This window comes from Rhea americana, unplaced genomic scaffold (genome assembly GCF_003343005.1).
Source record: "Rhea americana isolate MKP2758 unplaced genomic scaffold, rheAme1 scaffold_174, whole genome shotgun sequence".
Classification (NCBI taxonomy): Eukaryota; Metazoa; Chordata; class Aves; order Rheiformes; family Rheidae; genus Rhea; species Rhea americana.
Window position 1 is genome coordinate 10,030 of NW_028185861.1, and position 27,691 is coordinate 37,720.

The 27,691-nt window shown below is 37.4% G+C and overlaps 1 protein-coding gene across 1 annotated transcript in view; it reads left to right on the plus strand.

Annotated features, from left to right (window-relative positions):
* The first annotated feature begins 919 nt into the window (after window positions 1–919).
* The window catches only part of NAALADL2 (N-acetylated alpha-linked acidic dipeptidase like 2), a 217,548-nt gene continuing 190,776 nt past the window's right edge, over window positions 920–27,691 (plus strand). Inside the window, exons 1-2 of the mRNA XM_085301193.1 lie at window positions 920–958; window positions 4,799–4,918. Of these exons, the coding sequence (XP_085157319.1) occupies window positions 956–958; window positions 4,799–4,918 (123 nt within the window). The 5' untranslated portion in view covers window positions 920–955. The remainder of the gene's footprint in view (window positions 959–4,798; window positions 4,919–27,691) is intronic.

The window sequence follows — 27,691 nt, forward strand, 5'->3', positions numbered from 1 at the left end:
AATCTTTGTCTACTAAAAGTTGACACTGGGTCCTGTTGTGGTACTGTCTGGAATTTTACTGTGTATGAGTGGGAATACTGAAGCAAAAAGGTAACRTCTGGAGTTGCTAATTAGAGCGCAGATAACCATGAAGGAAAAAAGAAAACAAAAAAAGGAATTTACTTGTAGTTACTTGCAGGGTTTCACAGAGGCATTTCTGTATAATTATCCCAAATATAGTCTGGGAAAGATAGTCTGGGAACGTGAGCATCACTGGACACACAAAATGYAGTATCTGATACCAGAAAACAGGAAGACAGCATCCTCGGACTTTGAAGTCCTATACCAAAMGACTTAGGTAGTAAATAGACGGTGGAAAGCTTGCAAGGAGATTTCAGAGGTAGTGTCATTTTGAAATTACTGTAGATACTGGAGTACAGTGTTTTCATCTTGTTATGCGGACAGCTGCTTTAAAAAAAGGGATTTTTAGTTTATAGCAAAAACAGCTCAATTAAAAATGATCTTCTCATTTAGAAAAAAAAAATCTCAAAAAKGACTGTCATCTGCCTCCATTTTTTTGATTTTTTTTCTATCCTATGTCTGATTTGTATTTATTTTACTGAATGATGAATTACATTCTTTTTTTGTCAGATCTTTTCCCTTTTGTTAACACTGAACCTAGCAACATAAAACACAGAAATCAAAACGTGCACGTGGCTTCTGTCAGCTTTAAGAAGGAGTAGGCTGGTTGTAATCATATTGACTTTTGTTACTGTAGAAGAAATCAATGTTTAAACTGCACTCTATTTTTCTAGTAAACCCCTCAGCCTAAGCCCTCCTTGAGCTAGCGAGAGCACCAAGACGCGTGCCTCCAGCACGTGCGCGCCCTCCTGCCATCGCTCTTTTCCCTACGGTCAAGTGAAGAGAAGGACCAAGGCCGAGCTATAAGGTTGCATATTAACAGTTCTGCAGAAACATGGTAAATGTATACAGGGTGGCCAAGTGCGGCTTGGGTGGTAGCATCCGCTGGGTGACGGCTTTGGTTCCCAGATTACCGACCAGATGGTTTTGCTCGGAAGCAGCAGCAGCCCCGGCCAGGAAGCGTTAGCRGAGTTTACGCCAACGAACGACTTGGCATGGCTGAGCACCGCTTGGTTATTTCTCCTTTTCTTTTCTTGCTTTCCTCTAATTTTAGAGGAGAGCTGCTTTTATGCTTGCAGAGGTCTCTTTGCATTTGTGGATGACCAGTTTTGATGTGGAGCCGGCTTGAGTTTACTTTTTTGCTGTGCTGAGTACTCCCCTCAGCCGCAATTTCTGAGCAGTGCAAATAAATTACAGTGAAGTGTTTAATTAAAGTTAGCCTCTTGTCCTGGTTGCTGTCTGCTGCCTTTCCAGATACAATTGGCGAATACATTTTGGAGTTTTTGCTTGAGGCAGGATGAATATTTGGAGGTTATTTGGCTTTGATTGATCATAGATTGGATGTTTATCATCTCTATTGGGTGAAGAGTTAAAAATAGTAGTGAGTGTCAGAGGAGAAGTAAAGGGCATTGAGCTGAATAAATGAAGCAATGTAGGGGGAAGTAGGCCTGAACGCTTACTGCACCGAGGTGCTGATACTTCCAGAATTACATTCTTGCTCCTTGGAGAAAGCGGCTTCCTCAGTTCTGAGGAATATGTAGGTCTAAATAAGTCATATAGAGAGAATTTAGTTTTTAGTTTTCTAAAATACTTGGAGTTTCTTTAGGTCCTMCATTTCTGAGACTCTTTTGGTGGGTATGGCAAAATTTTCAGGAATATATTGAATATGCTACTGAATATTAGCTATTTCATGGTAGGATTCTTTAACATTATTTTAAAGGCATTTAAAATCTGTTTTTATGCCAGAACGAAGGTATGCAATTAGTTGTGCCCAGGATATTAAATTTAGTTAAACCATAACTATTCTGAGCCAGTAATGCTGCATGGCATTTGACAAGGTAATGCCATTAAGTAGCGCAAAACTTACTTATTGCAAATTTTACTAAAGTCTTCAAGTGTAGGAGAAAGGAAGGGTCATATTTAATGTCATACTTAAAACTGTTGTTATGAATGTGATGTTTACCTATTAGCTTTTGGGCAGTACTGCCGAAAAGTTATGACCTTATTCTAAACTCTTGCATTTAATCACTGACTTAGTTCAGGAGAGGATTTCTTACATACAGTCTCAATATAGTGAAGTACTTAATAGCTTCGGTATTGGGGTCTACTTTTCAAAATATGGAGCAAAGCCACATGGTCTTGCAGAGTATTAGGGGCAGCAGGGTGTGAAGTTCTACTTCTCATGTGATTGAAAAATGAGCCGTGCTTTTGTAGGGTCTTGTTATTCAGCCTGCTTTTGCTCAGCTCCTGTGTTGACTGGGAAAGACCAGCCAACAGCTCTCGAAGATGCTGTTTGCACCCCCAAATTATGTTGGAACTTCTAAGGGCAGTTGCTAAATGCAATAACAACTGTGCAAACATACTTAGTTTTCTTGGTTTTAGAGTAGGAATAGCTAGCAAAACTGATGTGAGAAGGAGCACCTGAATGTGGATCGGCAGGCATCTCATTTTCACAGAGGTGAAATGTGGAAGCAAACAGATTGAGGAAAGCTGATTTTTCAGTTTGCTTGAGCATAAGTGGGAAAGGCATTGGATCCAAAGGAGTTAGAGTAGAAGTCTCCCTGGAAGTCAGACTACATATAGCACTTTTGTGGCGCTGAATAATTATTACGCTTCAGTGCATCTATTCAAGCTTCTGTACAAAGTAAAATAAAGTTGAGATCTGCAAAATGAGGCAAAATTTGTGTGACCTTGAAGAAAGTTAATTCCCTTTCCAGCTCATTTGATACAAGCTATTGATTGCTAGATTCCTTGTGTGAGATCTCTTTGTATAGGAGCATCAGATTGGCTTCCACTGGTATAAAAAAAATCTTCACTTGCTTTTATCATCCTTTTCAATCAAGATGATCACAGAGGAAAAAATTTACGTTGGATTTCAGCCTGTAAGTTACCATTGGAATTATCAAATGGTTTTCATGTTCTTTGCCATGTGCTCTAGGTAACTCTGCTTGAGTGGGAGGGGGGTTGGACTAGATGATCTCCAGAAGTTCCTGCCAACCTCAACCATTCTGTGATTCTTCAGATATTGAAATCCCACATATTTCAAAAGAAACTGTACAAAGATCAAGATTTTCTGCTCCTACCGTTGAATATTTGGTGTTAAATCTGATGTTTGCTTTTACCAAAGTGTTTTATTACTTTGACCGACCTTTCTGACATACTGTAGACTTAGGAGCTTATTAAATTGGAAATTTAAAAGAATACAGTTAGGAATACAGGGACCCCAGGGCACTTTTTTTTTTTTTAATGAATTCTACTCAAATGTTGAGGCACAAACTCAGGCAAAATATTCAGATGTAGTTGTCAAAAGTTAAGTACTTTCCTAAAATACCTGTGGGAATCTAGTGAAATTTCACACATCCTACAACTCCAGAATAATTGTTACATTTTAAACAGTTTGTGTAGGGAGGCCTAAAATGAGAAAATTGCCTTTGGCAGTGACTCCAGACTTAAATTACCGTAACTGAACTCAATGAAAAGGCGAATCTTTTCTATCCAGTACTGCTCCTCTTTAATTTTTAAACACGCATGTAATACTCCTTTGTCTTCTTGTGCTTCTATTCTATATGAACATTGTGTAAGGATTTAGAGGTTCCAGAATTTTCTTTGTGATTTCCTGGTAGCTTCGTAACACTTTAAAATAATAATGTACAAGACTGATTATCCTCATACTTGATCTTTGCCCAGAGTTTATTGCCATAAATATATAAGAAAAATACCTTCAGTCACTTAAATTCTGAAAAAAAACCTAAAAACTCCTGAAGTATTCTTCCATCTCTGCCAACGTTTGACATTTAGTTATAATTTAGACCTTTATCACATAATCTTGCAGTGTTGTAACTGAAGAGCTAAAGATCTGCATGTTCTAGACACTTTGGATTTAGTTGGAAGTGATGTAAGTAATGTTTTAAAAGTATTGATAGAAACACTTAAGCATCCAAGTGGTGTAATCAGTTGTCATTATGGCAATCTGAGTATAATGCTTGGATGACTGATGGATGATAAAATACTTTAACGATTAACCTCAGTTGCTCACAAAGCATATGGGATCACCTAGTAAAACAGTTGATAGAGCATCTATAGCTAGATATTGCCATAAGTGACCAGGATAATCATTCATGCATTTATGAAATGCTTTATAAGGCTGCGGTTTCATTTAAGAAAATTCACAGAGGAGAATGAATATCCCTTACACAGTTTTAAAAGCACTGCTGTAGTTAACAGGGGAAAATTCTTATCTGTCATGCACTGGTACTGGCCTCAGCACGTGCAGAGCGCAGACTTGGCAGCTCCTGGTGGCTTTGTTTAAACTCGCTCACCTCCTCTAGCAGAATCAGCACATAATTGTATAAATAAACAGTATTGTATAATTATAGTATGGTAAAATAGTATTGTTTTATACAAACAATTGTATTAATAAACAGTATTGGGGTTTTTATCACAGCAGAGGAATTGTGATTTAAAACCGCGGTGGTATAAACGTATTGGTCAGATCTAGTTCTCAAGCTTCTTGAGCAGTTAGTCAGATCAATTCTCTAATTCTGGAGGCATGAGGAGGAAAGGCAGGTAAGGATATTGCGAATTCTGACCGGTTTTAGCAGCCACCCAGGCTGTGGACGGAGCGCCCAAACTGCTGCATGGTTACAGGTATCGCCTGAACTTTGTCTTCTCTTTACAGGCAGAGCTTGTTGATGTGCAGTATGGGACTGTGGAAGACTTGGTCCGGATTCAAGCCATTACAGAGGTGACCAAAAAAATAGCACTTTTGAAGCTAGGACAATCACCTTTGCTTTATAAGGTTAGTTATGTGCTTACTGTACTTTACTGGTTTATTGACTTGGAGTTCAGTTTTTAAATACCAAAACAAGGTCTTTCCCATTCTATCATGGTAAGTCAGGATTTATCATTGTTCAGATTGTTAATATTATCTAATTGGATCTATGGCAGCTATTGTGTCATGCTGCTATTGATTTTGCTGCATGTGTTAGAGTGTAAAGTCTAAAGTTTTGCGCTTTTGGCCTTGCTGCAAATGCACTGCTGCAAGCACGTCCTGCGATTGTAAGCAACAGCACGCGCTGCAGGAGGAATAACTGTGTTTATGCAATTGTTGAAGAAATGATGTTTCAATCTGACGTCGTCGTTATATAACGTAGTCTTGCTCTATGGCGAAGGTGTCGTTGCCCCCTTGGTTCTTTCTGCCACTCTGCCCAGCCCTGAGGGAGGAAGGGGACTGTGAGCCGGGAGACAACATGAACTTCTGTGGTGTTTTCTGCTGTAAAGGTATAAGCCCACTATTTTGGGCGGTATCGATGTGTGTATAAGCACCCCACCGTTAATGGTCAGTCACTCTTGTGAAAGCCCAGAATAGGGTTTCTTGGTCTGTGGACGGGGTACTGCCAGTTCAGAATGAGCGTGCTGTTTTTCTTCCGATCTCTCCCTCCTTTCTTTTCTTTGGTTGCAATTATATGGGGAAGGGTGCGCACGAGTGTGTGCGCGTTCCCGCTGGGAGTCRCGCTCCTCTGCCTTCAGCACTGGCGGAGAGCGCAGAAATTAAGCTCCTTTGCTCTCTTGTGCATTAGACATGAYGGACTCAACACACAAAACCCATTTATCACATAATCTTAATGTCAAACAACTGCCTTCTCTTGCAAGTATTTCATAAACAAAAATGCTATTGTGCCTTCAGAAAATACACTAGCCCAGTAAATAATTAAACAAGTCATGCTCGATTCACAGAAGCAATTACAGAAGTTCAGTAGCTCCAGATTTTATAATTAGCAGAATTAGGAGCTGCTCTGTTGGCCACAGAAAGCACAGTTGAGCCCAGAACACAGGTTCAGAAAATAACCACTTACATTTTTTWAAAAAAAGAATTATGGTTGCCTCAGTAAAAATGCCCTTTTCAACGCAGTAACTTTGGCTCTTTATCTAAATTATTTAGATGCAATCTAGTTATGTTCATGAAAGGTCAGTTACTGTTGTTGGAGTTTGGCTGTTGTGCATCATCTCTGCCAATAAAATCACACGCGGTGTTTCACTGACAAAAATAATGGAAAAGCAGTGGGGGCTCATAAAATACTAATTTGATAGAGATACAAAGTTGGCTGTGATATCAGCATCTACAGCATCTGTAAGACTGACTTTTTACCAATATAATCTCCATTTCTGTAAGGAGATGTTAGGAGCTTTTACTTCAGGTTGGCCCGAGGCTGGTCCCAAGCAATAAAGGCTTATTGGTGGCTGAAGTGAGCACCAGGAGCGCAGCTAGTACATCTTCTGCTTCGGTTTTATTCAGGAAAATCCGCTTTGCATGCTCAGTCTGTTACGCAGTATGAACCAAAGGGTGGGAAGTGGGTTGCTCAGGAGATTCGTTTCAAAAGCGGCGAATCCTGATCTGAACTAAGATAGTAAGGCACCCACACGTACGTGGCTTCACTTTAAGGATGCGCACTGAAGTCTTTAGAGGGGAAAAAAACAAACAAACAAAAAAACCCCACCGTCCTCTGAACCTACTTTTTGTGCTCTGCTTATTTAATAAAGATAGGAAGTTTGGCCTTCACTTTATTTGTTAATTCTTTTTGTTGATGTTGTAAACTCTCCTTTTTGAATTATAAATTGCAAATGGTGTCTCTTTGGCTGTGAAATAGTTGTAATCTTTTAAAAATATCGGAAAATATGTGCTAAGAAATAGGTTCTCCTTTCATAAGGAATATTTGTAAGTGAAAGGTGAAGGTAGCTTTAAACAGGAAATCCTACTGGTTTCAATGGGCACAGTATCTCACTGCTAAATCTACTTTTTGTGCACTTTTTTTTAATGTATGCTTATGGAGCCTCACACTTCTGTTTCRGTAGGCGCTTCCCTCTGCCTGTGTTTTCCTTGTCTCTGACTTCTACGTTCTTGGGTTTGCATCACATTAAAAACAGAAAGCAAATTCCTAACAGGGCTGTCACTGTATTTTTTTCATCATTTTTCTTCCTAATCTCTGTCTTTAACTTGCACTTTTCACATTCTAGTGTTCTTTTTAATTTCTCATTATTTTTACTTCGTATGTCTCACTCAGAAGTAGCATCTTTCTTTCATAGGTCAAGCACCAAGTTACATAAAAAGATTTCATCTACATACCCCACAGAGTTTCTAACCATGTCTTTATTTTTCATTTTCCCTTGCGTGTGTATACTTTTCATTTTCCTCTCGTTTACTGCCATCTACTCTGTTTTCATTTATTTTTCCTATTTTCCCTTTTCGTGTTTTTATTTTATTTTTTACATCTCTCTTGTTCTTTCTCTCCATATTGAGTCCATATTGGAAAAAGCCYGAAAGAAATAATAAGCTGCTGCTAGCATAAAACTCGCCATGAAAACTGAAGAACATGTCTTTACTCCTTACGTCACATTAAGTAGACAGATGTATGTGCAGATAGAAAGGAGTTTGTACAAGGTGGCAGTATACAGAAATATGCCAAAGTGATGGAAATTGGTATATTTAGAAAAAAAATCGATTAATTGGCAATATTTTTTGCTATGGAGGTTCAGTTTGCTCTTTTAAGGAGATCTGATAAGTTGAAAAATTTTGGGAAAGGTCAGACTTGAAACGAATTTGGAGCTTTCATATTAAGACGCTCAGCCTTGGCTCATCTCTCATATCTTCAGACATACTTGCTGAAAACAGCCGATGAGCAGGAACTTCAAGTATATAGATATGGAATTTGGAGTATACAGAAAAGCTGGAAGTTAATGTACTGTTAGAACATGCAGTTGAATCCTTAACAAGATTTGTAGGAATCTGACCATAAGGTAGTAGTTAATTTTAGAGACCATGTTGGAAGACCTCAGGACCACCACTCCTCTAGGGAGGGCATGGAGCTGACACCCACAGTTAGCAGGCAGCTTCTGCCTTTGCAAAGTTGAATTACTTAACTCTGGATACTTCTYAATATTCTTTAATAGGGACATGGCCCTATGTTGATACTTTGAGTCTAATCTTCAGCTATTATTGGGAGTCTGGTACTTTGAGTTGACACAGATCAGGGGAAGAGATGTGGTGCTTACAGCAGTGGGCAAACTTGCTGGTGTTTAGGCAGAGCCACACAGATGCATCCTGATCCCTTAAGCTGGACCCTTCCAAATAAAGACTGGGTTAATACAGCTGTACGATCAGTTATGCATGTAAAAAGGAAGAGCATAGACACTACTTTCATAACAGGGCAATGCATCCAAAGAGAGCATGGCCTCTGAAAAAACAGGTAGAGCTCACRCTTTTGTGGTAAGAAGGATATAAAAGGGATATATATTAAAAGATCTATTAATAGCAGAGTAGAGAGGAGGTTTAGCAAGTGATTTTATCTTTGATATGGCACTAATAGGATCAGTAAGGGAATAAAATTCTGTAATCTGTTATTTTAAAACGAGAATTAAAAGTGAGAGAAAAGAATGACAGAAATGCTTCAAGAGGTGAAGGCAGCTGTAGTACAAGGAAGGCAGAGCCGTTTTCAAATGCAGCGGAAAGAGGTTTAGGAATTTACGGCTCGGGCACTTACAGCGCTGATTTTCTGCAGCAGTATGGACTAAGCGGGCCGATTGGGCAGTGAGGCGTAGAAGGAGCACGCGTGTGATGCATTAACGTGGTGCAGCTGTGGAGCGAGTAATCCCTTGCTAAAGGGCAGCAATGAATAACTGACAGCAGGTAAATTCTTAAAATACAAGGGCTGCTTCAAAGGAGATCTTGTGACTACAGCTGGAGATACTTAAAGAGCCAAATTGTTCTTGAATAAAGAGGGAAAGGGATTAAGGAGGAAAAAAAGAAAAAAACCCTTTTGTACAGAACAAGTTGAAACTAGATTTAGAATATAACTGGTGCACAACTTCGGGAAATAATTTCTAGAGACAAGGTAGAATACGTATTGCTTCATGCCTTCAAATTGAACTGACTGCCTTCTGGTATCCTGGCTAGGAGGAAAATTTGCTTCCATCAAACAGAAGTTACGCTTTGGTTGACCTCAGGTTACTGGGACCTCTGCGCTTTAGTAGCCAGTTACATGCAGGAGATCAAAGCAGATTGATCGATGTCCTCGGAGCCATCAGTGGGGGGAAAGATGATGGAATTTGTTACTAGTGATTAAGCAAATCACTTTAGTGATGTGAAATACCTGCTTGAGAAGAGCAGCTTGAGTTGTCTGCTCTGTTTATAGACAGAAACATCATCTTCCAGTAGTRTAAAATGTGTGGTGTCAAATAGATTGATTAAAATACCTTACCAGCACACAGCTGCACTGCCCTAGAGCTCATCTGAGCTCCTGACTGTGAGCATGTAGAAGAAGTAAGAGAATTTTTATTTTTTTTTCTTTTTTTAAGGGAGAATTGCGCAGTCATTTCAGTATGCAAAAGGTTTTTCCAGCCTCTGGAAATACCACAACCAGATTTATTTTTTGAAGAATATTTTGAGTCCTGATCATGATTTAATCTTTTGGATTTGATATTCAAGAAAAAGCCATAATTTCTGYCCTAAATTAACTTTTAATAGAGTAACAAGAGCCCTGAAGGCCAAACCGCTTTATCTTTAAAATGTTCGCATATTAACATTATTTTCACATCCATTAAATGAAGATGTTGTTTTAATGTATAAATATCTATATTTATTTTAATAATTTAGTGCCTTCATAAATATTCATAAAATTGCTTTTTAACTGTCAAAGTTTAGAAAATGTGGATGCTTGCATGTTTATGCAGAGGTTATTGGCAGATGTTTATGCAGAGGTTATTGGCAGACACTTGCAGATGAGAATTTACTAAACGGCGAATACTAAAGAGCCTTAAAATAAAGGTAATTTGTAAAAGGCTTCTGTTTAATAACTGTGTTCGTTTTAAATATATTTACTTTGGAAAAAAGTCATTATACTTTTCTACATTGTCTACATTGTTTATTTCATTTTTATTTTACTTTTTTACTACTTTACTTTTGGATTTTATTTACTTTGGATTTTCCCTCTGGTACTTTTTATGGCTTGCACATAACTGTGAAGATTACATTTTAAATCTCTGTTTAATTAGGACTGACCTTTTTTCTCTACCTCCTCCCCATGTRTAGAGGTGTACACACATTTGTACGGATGTATGTATGAATTATATTGAATGAAAACTGTTTGGGGGATTGTTAATACCTCATATACATTTTTATTACTATGGACACTACTTTTTTTTATGTGGTACGATGGAGTTTTTTCAAAGGTGCCTACAATTTCTAGATACCTGGTTCCCGTGTGAGTGCTGTGGGATTTATTATTATATTCCCTCCCACAGCCCTCTTTGAAAATTTGGGCCATTTGTATGGGCAGTGTGGATAAAAGTCATAGGAGAGATGTAAAACTAGACTTGGCGATCTGGATCTGAAGCGGTCATCTAGTCCCTTCTTCAGGCAAGATTTGTTATACRTACTGTCATTTCTGGTAACTGTTTGCCTACTTTCTTAAAGATTTCCAATATAGAAATTTTATAATCTTCCTCAGTAATGTTTTCTAGCCCTGCACCAGTCATTACCATGCTACAAGCTTATTACTTTTTGTTCTCTCCACAGGGAATGTAGCAGAAAAATTACTCCCKTTTTCTTCACAGTAATGTCTTCCGTTCTGCTTTTGAGTTTTCTCTTCTTTAGACTGAATAACCCCAATTCTTTTGGTCTTTCTTCATGTCACGTTGCCTAGACCTTCGGTTGTTCTATCTATTCAACTGTGTTCAGTTAGTTCAAAACTTTCTTCATGTGCTTTCCCTAAAAATTACATTTGTCCTTTCAGCTGAGCTTTGCCAGGATGCAGTAGAATGAAGATCACTTTGTCTTGCTTCTGTTTATATACCTCAGTATAAGGTATAACGTTTTTTGCAGCAACTTGATTTTGTTGAGGCTGTAATAATCTCCACGTTTTGCTTTGGTCAAAAGTTTTTACAAAACTTCTTCCCATCTTCTGTTTTACAATTAATTATTCCTGCCTCAGGCTAGTAAATTGTTCTTGAATAACATCATATATCTCTGGTTTATCACYATTTAAAAGTCTAATTTCATTCCCCAAAATTCTAGTAGTTCCTTTGGAATAATCTGATTTTGTATCAGACTAATTGATAAAGATCAGATTTGTTGATATAAAATTTGTGATTTAGCCAAATTACTTATATTCGTGCAAAACGTGGTAGTTCTTTGTTTTGACCTGAAGGAACTGCTAGTTCCCTTGTGGTCTGTCTRTCTGTGAGAATCCAGTCTGAAGAAGGTTCCCCTTTAATTGTTTTCCCCACTTTCTGTATCAAAAAAATTCTGTACCACAGCCTTCTGAAAAATTGCTGGACARTAATCTGTACCAAAAAACTATTTATGTAATTACGATTTCGCATTGCCATCAGATCCTCTGTTTTGAATGAATCTTTTGGTCACCTGTTGACCTCATCTTCCCAATTTTGTGATCCACGGACTGATAAAGCCCAAGCTAATTCAMCGCTTCGTGATTACTGAGAAAACTTCTGTTTGCCTTGAAGAAGGGCCGTGCGGCTGCCTTCACCTGRAAGTGTTTCAAGTTTAACAGACTGATAGGCGTACTTCTCCGCTTTCTTCCTCCTTCTTTGACTGATAATAGTACTTCCTTGTCCTTTTGAGTAGGAGCAAGCCATAATATTGAATTAGAGAAGCCTGGAGACCCCCTGCCGGRATGCTAATTCTGCTCTGTATTGCGGTGACGAAGGATCCCCCTCCCCAACTCACAGAATACACCTAACTGTGGAAAAAAATATTAGTGTCTGCACAGACTTATCACTTAATTCCTCGTGCTCAGGTCATACTTTAAAATTTTCTTTGYAAATTTAGTTTAAAACGTAACTTCAAAAGAATGATAGTACAGATTGTGAYGTATTTTTTCCTTCTTTGTGGGGTGCTAGGAGAAAGCAAATTGYGAAATGGTACTGACCTGAGAAATCTTTAATTGGTGAGTAAAAAAGTCAAGAGTGATTTTTGTGCWGCTGAATGGAGTCCAATGACACTGAACTCTCCTAGGAGGTTGTTACCACCCAGAACTGTTTCAAGCGAGCGTGACAATTCACACCATGCTTACTCCAATGTCCAGTAATGGAGGGATGATGTACTGTGGACTGTACCACCTAAAAGTGAAGCAATGCCAACTCAYTTATAAATCCAGTCTGTATCTGTCCAGAATAATGCAAAATAGTTGACAAAAATTTGCTCTATTATTCTTTTACTGAACTGCACTGCAGTAAATAAAAGTAGAGTAAGAATTCCTTCTTTCTGCAGTAYGGATAGGGGAAAGTAATTCATTCTTGTAAGCACTAAGAAGAATATATAATGAGTGGGATAGTAGAAAAGCAATTGAAAGCTGGAAGGAAACAACGTAGCACAACTTGTCAACATGCTCAAGTAATTAACATTTTGGTTGCATCAGTAAAGGGCCTTTTGGTTATTACACATTTCTGTTTTGATTACAAAATCCTGGATTTGTTTGAATGGAAGGAGAAATGAGCTATTAGTAGAGTAAACGAGGGGACATATAAGTTAATGAGCAAAAGTGGATATTGATTATTCTGCATTTCAGGTGCCACAGTGKTTTTCCTCCACGTTCTGAGAATTCAGTGCTGGTTTACGTATGTACTTGCGGTCTCAGCTCCAGTTCCCATTCTCTGTTGCTTCTGGGTTCATACATAGGTTTCTGAAATCCCTCTGCAAAATCAAATCCTAAATTCTTAAATTCTTACTATTCAACTGGGTACCATGGTCCTGTTATCTTCAGTAAAATTTAACACTTAATTTTCACTTAGGAAAGTAATTCTAAATATTTGTATGCTCAATTGGATGTTTAATCGCACATTAACGGCATAGAGTAAACGTATCCTTTGAAAAATTGGTCTGGCTCATGTTATGAATCACCGTTTCCAGAGGAAAGGGGCTGTCCATTTTATAGCACGCCTCCACCTACTGATGTAATAGGCTTAAATTGAATGAGACCGTATGTGGCTTCTGTTCCACACCAGARGATAGCTGACTCATTAAAATTTGATACAGGGGTCCTCGGAAACTCTTGTCAGATTTTAGAGGTGTGAAACCCAAGCATAATTTTCTATTTTATCAAGCCCTTAAAAGTGAGTYGTAAATGCAATCATCCAGTATACTGTCTGAGTGCTATGTCCTGAGAAATGGAGCAAAGTCAASTGAAATGGTTTTGCTGCGAGGCAACTCTTCTTGAGTAGAACGGAGTAAGAAATCCATAGCCTCCGTTTGGACCTGCAGCCTTAAACCCACAGAGCCGATGAGCTCCTGAAGGGCAATAGGAAAGACTTACTTTTTTCCCATCATAAAATCTAAACCTTTYAGCTTTGGTCTTTCTGCAGAGCACTAGCCATACTTCTGCCGTGGCCTTGGCACTTTTGCTGCTGCTTACATAAAGCAGCATGGGCTGCTTTTCTGTCTGAGCCRTTAACTGAGCAGCTGCTTCACGTTTCTTGAGCTTGGACTTCATGGAAGAGCCACTGCCAGACAAATTATTTGGATCTGTCTTTGTCTATAGACCAGTACTATACATGCTGGTTATTTTAAATTTTCTGGATTAGAGACCATTCTGCTGTGGTTTTGAGTTCTATAGTGTATTCTGTAGTCACTACTGGTTTATTATTTTATTGAAAATAAACTACGACTGCTCTCTGGCCTTTCTATGCTTTAAGTTTTTGGGGTTTTTCTTTCTTTCTTGTTTCCCACTAGTTACTTCTTAATAATCAGTTTCTTGATTTACCTACCTAGGAATYGATTTGACAATTATCAAAGTCATTATTGCTGAACAAAGTTTTTATGTATTTTTTTAACAGTTTTTAAAAAAGTGAATAGTTCTGTTCCTAGAATCAACCTTTTTCTTTGACAAATGAYGATGTCACAGATTGTTTCTACTAAACCAAGTATTAGAATGATGTTTATGCCTGCAAAAACTTTTTTTGTCAGCTGTCCTTTAAATCTTATCTAATCTAAAACAATCAAGGAAGAAAATGTTTTGGCAGCCCAGTAAGTTCTCTGGATAGAAATAGCTTTGAAGCTGGCCYTACAATTTGGTCAATATAGCCAGGTCTAAAACTTGGTTTGATTTGCATTTACATTCTGAATGGCTGTAGAGATTCRCCTACAAAAAGTGCTTCACAAATTCAGCACTTGTGATTTGTATATGAAAATCGGAATTCTGCCCWTTCAAACACACTTGTTTGCACTGCGATCAGAACTTGGAGTGGAAACGTGGTCCTGCTGAATGCTGATAGCCAGGCTTTTATCATTGGCCTCAGTGGAACCAGGTTTTTATACTATTTATATGTTTTATTCTATAGCCTATGGAAGCTTTTTATTATTTCCCTAGATTATTTGATGTACTCTCTTCAGATCTTCTGTAGCTGAATTTTGTGGAACATAGCCAGTAAAATATATAACCGTTTGTCGTTAGAGTTGTGGGAGGTTTCTCTTTCTTCTTTTAGGGGCTTTCTGCAATATATTACCTCTTTTTCTCTTTCTTTCTATTATATAATGCTGAAAGAGTGCTGTAACACCAAARTCAGAATTTTATTCTTAGCCTTTTGGGGCCTGTATCTGTTTCCAATGACATTTATACATGAACGTGAATTTGAAAAGGGCTGAGTCTGTCATTATGAATATAATTGGCATGCTTTTTGCAACTGCAGCAATAACTACTTGGAATGTTTCATTTAGTTTGATTGTCAAAACATTAAACTAACTTTCTGTGCAGAAGGTGATTCTTCTACGATTAACATTTGGTAACATAAAAAGATGGTGCATTTCAATAAGAGAACTGAGGCATTTTAATTTAATCTTTAAGTCTGAGTGAATAATTCACAGCAAGCAACTTACCAAAGTTAAATGTATCTTTTCTGTTAACTCTAGAGCTAGCTGCAAATYGAATTAAATAAATTGTGATTTTATATGTTATCCTACTATATTYTGATGTTTCTAAAGTGGTTTTGTGGGTTTTTTAAGTATTGATTCTGAGCAATTTTCTGTTAGCAACTGATTCTCCACATTTGAAATTTGAGTTGTGATCATTAATGGTGATTGATTTAAAAAAAAAATATGCTTCTTGATACAAATAGTCAACCAAGGATGTTACATACAGAAAGTTTCTTGAGCTTCCTGATATTTTTGGGAGAGAAATCAAARTTGCATGAGCACAGTCAGCATTAAGCTAAAATTGGTGAGGATTATTTCCTAAATCAGCTTAGGATGCCATGTAATAACTAGTGTGCTTTCATTGGTAGCTCCAAATTTGCCATCATGTTTATATTTTGTTTTTTTCCCCTTTAAATCAGGTTCTCAATCAGATTAAAAAAAAAGCTATAAAACATTGCTTATGATGGCCTTGTAATTGTAAATAATCATAGTGTGTGCATTGGCTGAGATTTGTCAGCACAGCGTACAGTTATGTCTAGATACAGGTAATATTTTAGATAGAGGACAGAGTATTTGCATTTTGCGAAGGTTATAGGAGTGCCTGCGCTGACAGTCAAGCCTGTTATTTATGACTTCCCACTGCAAGTTATTATGCAGGCATCATAAGAGCTCTTGCCAGACTGCCTCGAAGTGACCTTGACATGACCTAGAGAGCCCACCCTTTCAAAGAAGGAAGCATATTTTTCATTTCTAAGTCAATCTTGCTTTTCCCTAGAGTGGAAACTGATTATATTGCCTTTTATAGCAGTATTCAGTTATATGTGATGGTTTTATGATCTAAGCTGTCCACTGGGGAACTGACCTGATAACTCATTTCAGTGTGGCCTCCTATGGTGATCTCGGAGGAGGAAAGATAACATTTAATCCACTTAACCACCTGACCTTGTCCCATGCCTGCTTATCGTATTATAGACTATATGAGATAGCAGGAAAATCCAGATGTGTTGGTTCAGGTGATGCTTGGATTCCAGKTTTTAGACATATTTATGACAGATTAGAGTAGCCCTGTGCATCTGACTACTGTAAAGACTGCTCTCCCTTAATAACTAGGTATGTTAATTAAACRCCAGATTCAGTTTAAGCAATTCAGGTGATCATATAGATGTGTGATGGACTGGATCTGCTGTTTCTAACATCAGGTAAATTCTGAAATACGCTGTATGTGAAGCTTAAAAATAAGATATAGAGAAGACACTTAGATTAAATGAGGAGAATTGAAACCTAGCCTCCTTTTTTCTGTGTAAGAACTGTATGGAGCAGCAATCATATTCAAAACTGTACATCTTTACTCTTACAATGGATCTAAGAAATAGAATATATACAAGTATCATATCTGTACACTACTTTAGACTTTGCATTAAGGGAAGTGTCTTTGAAAGGCAGCCAATGCAGCCATTGCATTAGCTGACTGAAAAGGTATTGGAAAAGTGATACAAAATATGATATATGTACAGAAATTTTTACTGAAGAGTAATTACATTTCATTCCTTTTCAGTGCAATATGATTTAAATAGAATAGCTATTTGTGAAAGAGTGAGATCTTAGCAATTTAAAAACTGCTATGTTAGGTATCATGCCCAGAAACATTTGTGTGCAACAGTAGTACATGCAAAATAATCTRTCTGCAAGTGCTTGTGTAGTGGTGTTTTTCTGCACATTTTTCCATGTAACTTTTTCTGCAAAACTCATATCTTTAATTGACAAATGAGTTTTACAATATATTTTGCATTTTAAAATGAGTTTATAATAAAAGTGATCATTTATTGCCTTTGATTGTTCACCAGTAGACCTGTTTGGGATGAATTTTGATGTGTATGCCTGTGTACGATAGATTTGCTGAAGACTGCAAGGACTAAATGTGATATTCCCAAAATTCTTTATTTTCTTTGGGGATGAATGGAGTCCTTTCAAGGAATACAGATTCAGAAAGTAAGACTTGTTTCTGACCTGTTCTGAAAGTGCAGAACTCTTCAGTGCTTGTTGGCAGCAATTGTAACAGGAGAATTTTRTTCCTCAGAGATTTCAAACACAATACAGTGAGGTTTCTAGCATTCTAGCTCCAGAAGAATATTGAAACATAGCTTTAACTTTAAGCGTGTGAATACTTCCTTGCTTTATTTAATATTAAGAACATAATTAAGCGAATAGCTTAGTGCATTTCACAGGAACAATTCCCCTTTACCAAAAGAATCCATGYCTGCTCTTTTTATCCAGGTAAAGCTCTAATATGGTAATGAGGTTATGGCCATAGTGTAATACTGCTCTGAATGTGACTAAAATATTATTATCATGAACTGTCACGGTGAAGTGCACAATYTCTCATCCAAAATGATCAGCTAGCCGCTTAATCTTCTGTCAACAAGTTTTTAATTGACTGGGAAAAAAACTGTCTTTCACCACAAGAACATAATGTAAGAAATGTCCTCATTTAGCGTAGTGTGCTTTTCCTGACAATGGCTCAGACTTTGGGGAAGAGCATGAGTAATAAAGCAAGTACAGAACAATCCCTCCTTTGGAATATCTATCGCAGTCTGTGGTGTTGTGACCGCTGAGGTGGAGAACCTCTCTGGTTTAATTGTCACTGTGAATATTTCATGAAGGAGTCTCTTCCCCGCATTTATACTTACCTCCGCATGCCCTGTGGTGGTGAGTTCCGCTATGTGCCTACTTATGATTAATACAGAATTGTGCAGACATTTARAAAAGAATGTATTCAAAACTCTGGTAATGTTTTACCACTTACTACAAAACAAAAATGGATGCAACAACTCCCCGCAAAGCATACCAGCTTCACTATACGTTTGACCAGACCAGAGTAAATGACAGAAGTCTGAAGGTATTGGCTCCATGCTTTGTGCTAGTCTTCTCCCAGTAAAGGTCTTAGAAAAGGATATGCTCTGTATTTTGGCCCTAAGATGAAGAGATAGTATGATTAAAAATTAGTGATTCAAGAGTTTGTGGTCCTTACATAAATAACTTACTAGTAGGCCTATGTGTCGGGGGGTGTTTTTTTTTTTTTTTCTGAGATGTTAAGTTAGTTTCTCTGCCATGGCCAAGGTGGTATGATTTGGTTTGTCTCTGAAGGTATTTACAAATACTAGGAAAAAAGATATCTTTATCATTGTATAAAGTACATTCTCCGCTCACTATTTTCTGAGGCATTTACCATTGCTATTATCATATTCTCTAAATGTTCTACAAGAGGCAAAAAAAAACCCTGTGTGTCTTGTTCTTAAAGAAGAAGCAACACTTTGGTATCTTCTGGTGTCAACCTAGGTCTTTGAAACAGTACTGTACTAACATTTTAGGCAATTTCATTTCAAATAATACATCTCATTCTGGAAATCTGTTAATAATTATTTCTGGACAAAACTGTATATTCTGCATCTTACAATCCCTGTACTTTAATTTCCTATCTCAGACCAGCTGGGATTTTTATGCTGATGGATAATACATGATGTTTATTGCTTTATGAAATTTAGAGGAGGAAGGATGATCTGAAGTGATAATGTCGGTAAAATGAGCATGAGAATATATGAGTCTGAATTTTATGGCTATCTGAAGAGAATTCTTGTACRTATTAGTAAATTTATGTATTATAAATGAAGTTGAACAACACAGGCTGCATATAGACATGGAAAGTGTATGGTTATGGAAATTAATCACTGAAGAAATAATCAATATACCRTAATTTTAGAAGCATTAAAGAATGTAAATATATGGAGGAAATGTCATAGACAAAATATCTTTAAAGYAGAAAGATGTAGTTCAGAAATTTTATGTCCTCTGCATTCTTCTAATATCCACTTCATCTGCTACGTCTGAGGGCAAAGAGAGTAGCAGTTAACCTTCTACTAGAGAAGAATTCATATATTGCTCCAAATACACATTTATTAGCCTTGTATCAACATCGATACAGTTCAGGATCTTATTCTTCTACAGTCAACCATGAGACCTTGGAAAGCTTTCTGTCTTCTTTTCACATCTCTCTCAAATGTGGATGTGCATGCGAGTTATTGCAGAGAACTTTTCTCCAAAAACAAGGCAATTTTGTTCCTTCATGTCTTAAGTTTCCTTAAAATGATAGACCACAAGACTTGGAACCCTCCGCATGAAGAATCCTTCTGCGAGTACATGCGGTGTGGAACCTGCAGAGATTCACTTTGTCCTCATCATGACTAAAACAACTTCTTGTTAACTTCTTATCTTTGACTATTGTTTCTTTTTCAGTTATCCAGGTTGAACTGATACATCTTGACTTTTGAGCTGTATTGTTGCATTGTCCCAGTTTTTTGAACAGATTTGTGGAAGGCATGATAATCAAATCTGGCTGATTTAGCAATAAGATGTGGTTCTTTCTAAGGTCATAGCGTTGAAAACACAACAGTGTACTATTACAGGTTCTATGTTGTAATACTTTTCAGATCTCACAAGCAATTGATATATTTCAAAGAAACATAAAAAATTGAAATTCACTTTTTCCAGAAAATATTAAATTGATGCTGTACGTAACAGAGAAATAAAAGTAACTTTGACTACTTTATTGTTGTTCTTGAAGGACTAGATGAGGCAATAGGTTGATCTAAGATGACTGATCATTAGTTAACAGTGCCTTCTGGAAAATCACAGCTATTGTATCCTCTGTCAAAATTGCTCAGGTCATTGGCAATGGGTGGGGAGGACCTTCTTCCCTGCCCCCCAGCATAGCAGTAAATATTTTATTTTGAAAGAGTCCGAGAAAATTCTGGCTTGTTACTGGATAGCAGTAACTTTGCTGCTTTTTTTCAGGACTTTCTGCCCTCATTTTGGGAGGCATTCTCATAAGACTTCTGTTCTCCAGCTGGAGTAARAGAGTCATTTCACTTTGGAACATTGTATGTATCCACTCTTCTAGAAATCAGTAAGAACCTGCAGACTTAGGAGCCTGTTTTACAGTGTGCTTGTCCAGCACTAATTTTGTTGACGGGGCATCTGAAAGAAAGGTTGTACAAAGATTTCAAAAGAAGTTGTAGAAATGCTCATACTCAAATCCAGAGATTTTAGATGTTAAGGATGAAACTTACCATCAGTAACTTTAAGTTCAAATTATTATAAATGTTTTTAAAACAGACTTGAAAGTATAAGATGTCTTTTAACAGTCAGTGATTATCTGGGGGAGAGAAGAGTTGAGCTGTGTTAGAGAAGATTTACAAGGCAGCAGTGGCAGGAAACACTCAGTATCTTCATGGATTGTTACATGAACTGCTTATTGTCTTCAGATGTCTTGTTTGAAAGTACAATTTAATAGATGCTGTTTAAAAAAAAGAAGTTAAAAAAAAAGTTAAAGGAGATTGTAAAATCCTTGTAAGYCTACTTTAGTTATCTTAACAGAACTGTTCAGCTGTTTGGGGTCTCTCATTGGCATATAGGCACTTGTTGGAAAGACGGAAATTACWTATTTTGTTTCTCTGTGATAGTAGGGCTGAGTTGTCTCTCATAATTGACTATTCTTTCTTTTATGTACTCAGTCTCTTTTGAGATTAATCTTTAGCATTTACTATCAAAATGAGTCATAACTTGTTTATGTACATTAAGCATTTTTACATCTCCTAAGACAATAAAGTTCCTTACACTTAAAACAGTTACAGAACCTGATTTTTCTGGTTTATCAAGTATACATTTACTAAGAGGGATAGTGTARTGGTTATCACATCTGCTTTACATGCAGAAGGTCCTGGGTTCAAGCTAYAGTGGAACCAACAACAGGAAATCTTTGGGAGGTTGGACTAGATGATCTCCAGAGGTCCTTTCCAACCTTACTGATTCTGTGATTCTGTACATTCTTAAAATTGAGAAAGTTACATTGGTGTAAAGCTGGTGCAATGAAGTGCAGAAACAATGATTTCTGTAATTGTTAATATCTTAAATATAGTGGATGTAGTTACATTTTTCATTAATGAGTCATGCAAAAGTAAGCTTGCTATTTAATCTTGAATTGGTTTTCTTTTCACCTTTTTAACCAGTTGCAAGCAATGGTAAGTGCAAAGGTTAGTCATCACTGCCGATCTGTCATCAGAGAAAAGGAATTAACGAGTGTGAACAGAAACTTCTATTTATGCTGTTTTACTCCCTGCCTCATTTGTAAAGATATTGCATGAGAAAACACTTGTCTGAACTTGTGCTATTACCTGTTTTCTACAGATCCCTATGCTGTGCTAAACACCAGGGGATATGAATATCTTCATTTCTGTGTCAGACAATTCATTCATTAGTTGGTCTTGCAGTGTAATACCGTGTTTTTATTCTTTTCTTTTTGGAGGGCAAGGTTTTTACTGAAAGCTCTATCTCAAGAGAAAACAATGGTATAACAGAAATTGATTGATCATGGGTTTCATCGCACTTCTTTTTCATTTATCTTTTAACTCTAGTATTCACTGTTTATGTCATTCAGAAGTCAGTTCAGTGAAATTTTAGCAGCTGTAAGCGGTGCTAAATCTTTTCAGTGGGCACGTTAGAGAGAATTGTATTTGCTTTTAACATACAAGGCTTTGAAAAATACTTTCTTTCAATCTCTCCTTGCCTTCCCCAAGAAATTGTCAAAGAAGCAAGAAGATGGCCTAGTGAAGGTCACATGTGAAATTACTGTGGCTGTTGTCCATGACCTGGTTGAGAAGAGATAGGGAGCAGTCCTGCTGCTAGTGTATCTTAACCACCCTTACATTTTTYGGTCAATTTTAACGTGAAGGTAAGGGCATAATTTTGGACTGATRTTCTGGGCCTAATTGTATACTAGTGTTATTGTGGAAGAGCTGGTGGGGGCTTTTATTGCTTTGGGATTGATCCCCCCCCCCCCCGTCATAACTCATGATGAGTGAATGACTGTAGTACATTATGGCAGCTAGTCTAATACAACTGACATTCCTCTTCTCATCAGGTACTTCATCCTTGGACTTTCTTCATGTAGCTCATTCTGCTATTTCATTTTGGTGAAATGGGCTATTTAGTAGCCAATAGTTGTGTGAGTGGGGGTGAAGTTTCTGATTTACTGATGTGCTGAATAGAAAGCAATGAAAGATAAAGGAYATGGGAAGGAAAAAGCTGCAAACGTTGACTTTTTTTTTAGCTATTGCATCTTCTGTATAGATTGCCTGCAGTTGTGCTTTATCCAAGTGATACAAAAGTGATACTTGTCTTTGTTGCATATTCTACTATAGAACCTTATGTTAAATATGAAAGATATAGTCATGATATATTCTGTATGGCATAGTCCGTGACAAAGATCTTGTGGAAAAATTTTGAGGTCCTAAATTGTCAGTCATGGAAAAAATGTAAACTAGACAAATCTTGAATTTTGGGATTTCTAGGGGAGCTTGGAAGTGGGGATTAATACTGATAATTTATAAAGAACTTTCAAAGTTAAGATTTTTAATAAATTCTTTAATATTTATGCTTTTCAAATTAATTTTATACTGGGACACATTCTTTATAATCATTTCTTTTATCATTCCTGGACTGTGACTGTTTTTCTAATAAGGAAGATAARTAAGTTCATTTCCAGTGTGGATTTACTTAAAGGCAGGCTAACCAAGTAGTTAAACATTGCTMTTTTCTATAAATGAAAGTAAAATATTCATCAACCAATTAATATTACGCAGTTTTCCCAATTGATATATAGATATGCCTGAGGCTTACATATACCATATTCTGCATCATTATATGTTGTAGAAGCAAAATTAAACCAMAAGTAAATTTGAAAATAGATAATTTTTATTTTATATCATATCTGAGCAGACTGTTATATTGAAGGCATTATTTTGAAAGCTTGAAACCCTGATGCCCCAGAAAATAGTGAGCAGACAATCTGCTTTGAACATCTTAATAAATAAYATAGCTTTTCATAGACTGTCTCAGGACAGTAATTGTGAGAATAATAAAATAAGTGAAGGGGAAGTTTTTTGCACAGGTCTAACAGTCTGTTGTATTTTAACAATGTAACAGACATCCTAYCATGCAATTACTCAAGGCAGCAAATGTGCCTTAATTAAAAATGTACGACCGATTGTTATGTGGGTTGTGAGAACATCTGCCAATTTCTTGATAGATACCATAACATCTACACTCATGGAGCGAGGAAAATCAAAATCCTACTTTAATCTGGAGATGATATATCAGAAAAGACTTGGGCTGTTGGCATTTCGACATTACTAGCATTCAGTATCAGTACTATAAAACATATACGGAAGATATGCCAAGAATATCCGAGATACGAGCAGCATCTCCTCTGTAAGTTGAGAAAAGATAGTCGTGAAAAGAAAGATTACAAGTTTATGTTGTGTGTGATGCACTTTGTGGGGAATYTGGGTAAGTAGGTATTTCCATTTCTGTTTGTCCTGCTAATCAGTTAAGTGGCAACTTTAGAAACACCATTAGGATATTTTCAAATTATTCTCTCCTATTTTTTGCAGCGCTTTGATTATAYGGGACCATTTAATGTCCAAAGCCTACTTTGGAGAATTGTTTGTGGGGAAACCATATGTAAATATGTATGTGGAATTACTGCATAGGTTGAGTGAATAATAAGAGTAACACCTGGAACCCCTGGGAGTGGTTTTAATACCCTACACTGTTTTGCTAAAATAGTAGTTTATCTGGTTCTAATTATGCATTTTTTGAGCATGGCTATCACTCCTGATAGCAAATCTAGCATGAGACTTTGAGGATCCCTGGCCAGAGGTTAAGATACAAGTTTCCAGCCTTYCCTGTACTTTCAGTAGATGGTTTGCACCATTGCTTAGCTTTGAGGGTTTYTCTCATGGGCAGAGAAGCCTCTGTGAATTGCAGTGGTAATTTGAATGATTTCAGAAAACTGATACTTGCAATGTAATTGGGTTATGTGACTTTTCACTTAGTGTAACGGTAAGGATTCCTCCCTTCATGTGAAAACATGTACCTGTATTACTGCATAGAATTGAAAAATAAAGACTACTCARCTGATGTCATTGGAAAGTGGAAAAACAAGCTTGATGTGTACTCTCTGATGTTTGATTGCAGGTAGCACTTAAGTAATACATTTTAACTTTTTTTTTAAGACTAGTATGACACTGTGGTAAATTACTGTTGTGAGTACAGGCTCAAATTTAACAAAAATTGACTCATAAATGTCAAGAGCATTGAGATAATTCAGTTATTGAACAGAGKTAAGTATGCCAAAACCCAGACTTACTAACCCTAAGGCTTTTTCTGCTTTGTGAGTTCTCAGTTGAATGCRTCTCTGACCACTGAGTAAGTAACTTAACTAAAACACATAAACTATTATTTATGATTTCTTAATATTTGATATCTTTGTGCACTGGTTTTAATGCGACTGTTTTGTGATACAGGTACCTCTCCACTGGAAAAGCAKTACAGTCCTCATTTATTCAAAATAGACAGCAGATGACCACTGGAAGAAATGCCAATGAGGCATATTTTGCTTGCTGCCACCCGCAGCGGGCCTAATTCACTGTAGGTCAATCCCCATTCARATAGCTTACAGTATATTTTGAGGCTGAAAAATGGCAATCACGATATAGGTATTCTCCTTCCCCCCACCCCCCAAAGGAAAAAGAAAAGATATCCAAAATATCAAGGTTAAATTTGGGATTTAGGAGCTCAGAAGTGTGAGCTGCTACTACGCATGGTAGGAGCGAATCCTGAGCAGAGCTCCTGCCCTTCTGTGTTAATGCAGGGTGGGAGCCGGCTCACCAGTGTTACAAAGCCTCGGGCACGGCAGTATTGAGTTAGTGTGTCATTATTGCCACGGTTAGCAGAGGATGAGGATGGAGAAAGCACCGCCGCGTTTCCCTGGGCTAATGGCGACCCTCCCCTGAGGTGCGGGGGGCGAGGAGCRGGAGCCTGAGGTTTGAGTGCACCAATCAGGAAACACCCTGTCTTGAGCCRCAAGCGTGATTGGCTGAGAGGGGCCAGGTGTGCCCACAGGTCTCTGTGTCCGTTAATCCGCCCRGCAACCGAGCTGTTTCCAGAAGGGGCGCGGGCCTGAGCAGGGCCTCCGAGAGTTTGCCATGAACTGGATGACCACTGATATACTTCTCCCCCAGAAAAAACCTTCTGTGCTTTTTGTGGCCTCCACGAGGGGCAGAAGTGATACAAAGCTGACACCATGGCTTTCCCTAAAGAGAAATGCCGCATGCTGGGAATATTTGTAAATTAGGTGTACTGACCTTGTAGCGTCTTGTAGCAACAACCCAGAAAAGGTGAAGRAAGTTGTGCACGGTTGCTTCATGCCTGTGACTGTGCTCTCTGTTTGAATTTTAGATAATAAGTCACACAGGATGTGTAATACACAGCTCAAGGTCTATTCAGTTCATTCCTGGTGATTTACCAAGACTGTAATTATATTCTTTAGTAATTGTGTTTTGTGTAATGGATGTTCAGCTCTAGTCTCTCAATAGCATCTGAACACAGTCTGAAATAATCATAGACACATAAGAAACAATACTTCCAGTATGAACAAGGAAATGCTATTAGCTTTTTGGAGGTCACTCAACTGGGCATTGATCCTGACCTCTTTGTTTGTTTTTTGTTTATGGAGTGTTTAATAAAACTTAAATATACATGCTCTACTATATGCTTATTTTTAAAAAAGTAGTGTTTCTTGAAGATTTAGGAATGCGGTAGCAATCTGAAGGATCTTATTTCATGAGTATATATCAAAGCATTTTTTTCTGGACTGTAAGCAATTCAATTATTTTGTTTCTGAAACAAGTAAAGTTTATTGAATCCAATCAACCCTTATTTCTAGGAAATTGTAGTTCTGTTTCATTTTTAATTAGATTGAACATTGTGATTTTCTTAGCAGTAGTAAGCAAGTTTTGGCAGTAAAATATGCGCTCAATTTATACTAAAAGTTCCTAAAWTCTAATGTAGAGAACTGGCAGTATATTTAACTTTAACCATCCAAGTGAAAACTTTCCTATTGTGGAAACTCCCATTTTTAAAAACAGATGTTTTACTAATTACTTTTGTTTTGTAAAACTACAAGATGATCAGGCAGCAAACAGAAAAAAAATGTGGGACAAGATACTCAGTTCTTTATAAGCTTAATACCGTGCTCAGGACTGTACTGTTAAAAGTTTTGCCTGTGCGAGGATTACAGGCAAACTGCTGTCTGGTTTAGAGACCGGGGAAGGGGCAGRTGAGTAATTCATGGGTTTTTTCCTACTTGAACTACTATAGCTGTCCAGARGTTGGTGCTGAGATTTACACTCAGGAGTAGATTGTAGGCTGAATTATGACCTGGGATTATACATCAGTGCTTGAAAACCCTTGATTTGGATGCAGTTCTGCCAATTTGTGGTAGCCCTAGTTTGTCCTGGGATTTGTTTCTCCTGGAGTTATGTGGGGTTCTACCACCTTAGCCCCCACAGAAGCTGCTGTTCTTTGTGTGTGTATTGTGATTCAGAGTGCTGGTTATGTCTCGCATTTTCTTTGCTTTCCTTCTCCCTTTGCTTTATGGTATGTAGTATCTTATCTGTGTTCAGAGAATGCTGCTGGATTTCCTTGCAAAATACAGGTACTCTAAGGCAAGATGGTCAGTCTGTGGTTTCTGAACATGGTGTAGTTCATAGGAAGTCTAAACATAGCTCCATTCTGGAAATCAGCCCTACTTACGGAAAGGGTTCAGACCAACATCGCTGGAATATGTGGGAGTCAGCTTTTGCCCCAAACTTAGACCTTTTTATGCAAATGGATTGTGAGACACCTAGCAAGACATTGCCATTTTCTTCTACCTGTGATTTATTCTGTGTTTCTTACTGCTGATGGCATTGTGAAGATTATAGTATATGCCTCAGAAGATGAAAAGGGTTTGCTAAATATGCAGTAATGGGTACCTTGTAGATGASAGCGATCTGCGTGAATGCTTTGTGTGTTTTGTTGGATGAGAGCTTAGTTGCTCTCCTACTGCAGGAGTAGTTCCAGTGGAGTTGAAAAGAGTTCCAAAGGACTCCTCATGGCCACGTCAAAAGGGAGAATTAACTTATTGTGGAAATAATAGCTGATGGGATAGGAGGGGAAAAATCTTTAGCTATACTAGAGCCTATTTAGCTTCCCTCCTTTGTAGTTCCTTTGTAAGACAGTCCCAGTAAGGAAAAACAACTTAACTTATTCGTTCGATTGTAAAAACTGATGTTGATTAACTTTATTTACAAATCATTTTTCTTGTGGTTAGTTCTTATTTATGGTAAATCTGCTACCCTTGAATAACGCCTGCCTTTCTGAAGAATGTAGATTAGTAGATTTATGTACAAAGCAGCCTTTCTCCCTCACTGCCATATAGTCCTGTCATTCATAAGCAGATTTTAGTGTAGTCAACTTTCTAAGACTTCTTATCTTTTCCTTCTGTTTTTCCTCCTTCATTCTATAGGACATCCAGGAAATACAAGAAGAAAACCACCTCTCTCTATAAGTCATTTTAAGATAAAATTATGAAAATTGAAAATTCTGAATGACAATTTCAGTTTAGAAAGTGATTGTTAACAATGTCTTGAGAAATCTATTAGTCATGCATGTCAGTCTCTTTCCATMAAGAGCTGGGTTTTATATTACCATTCT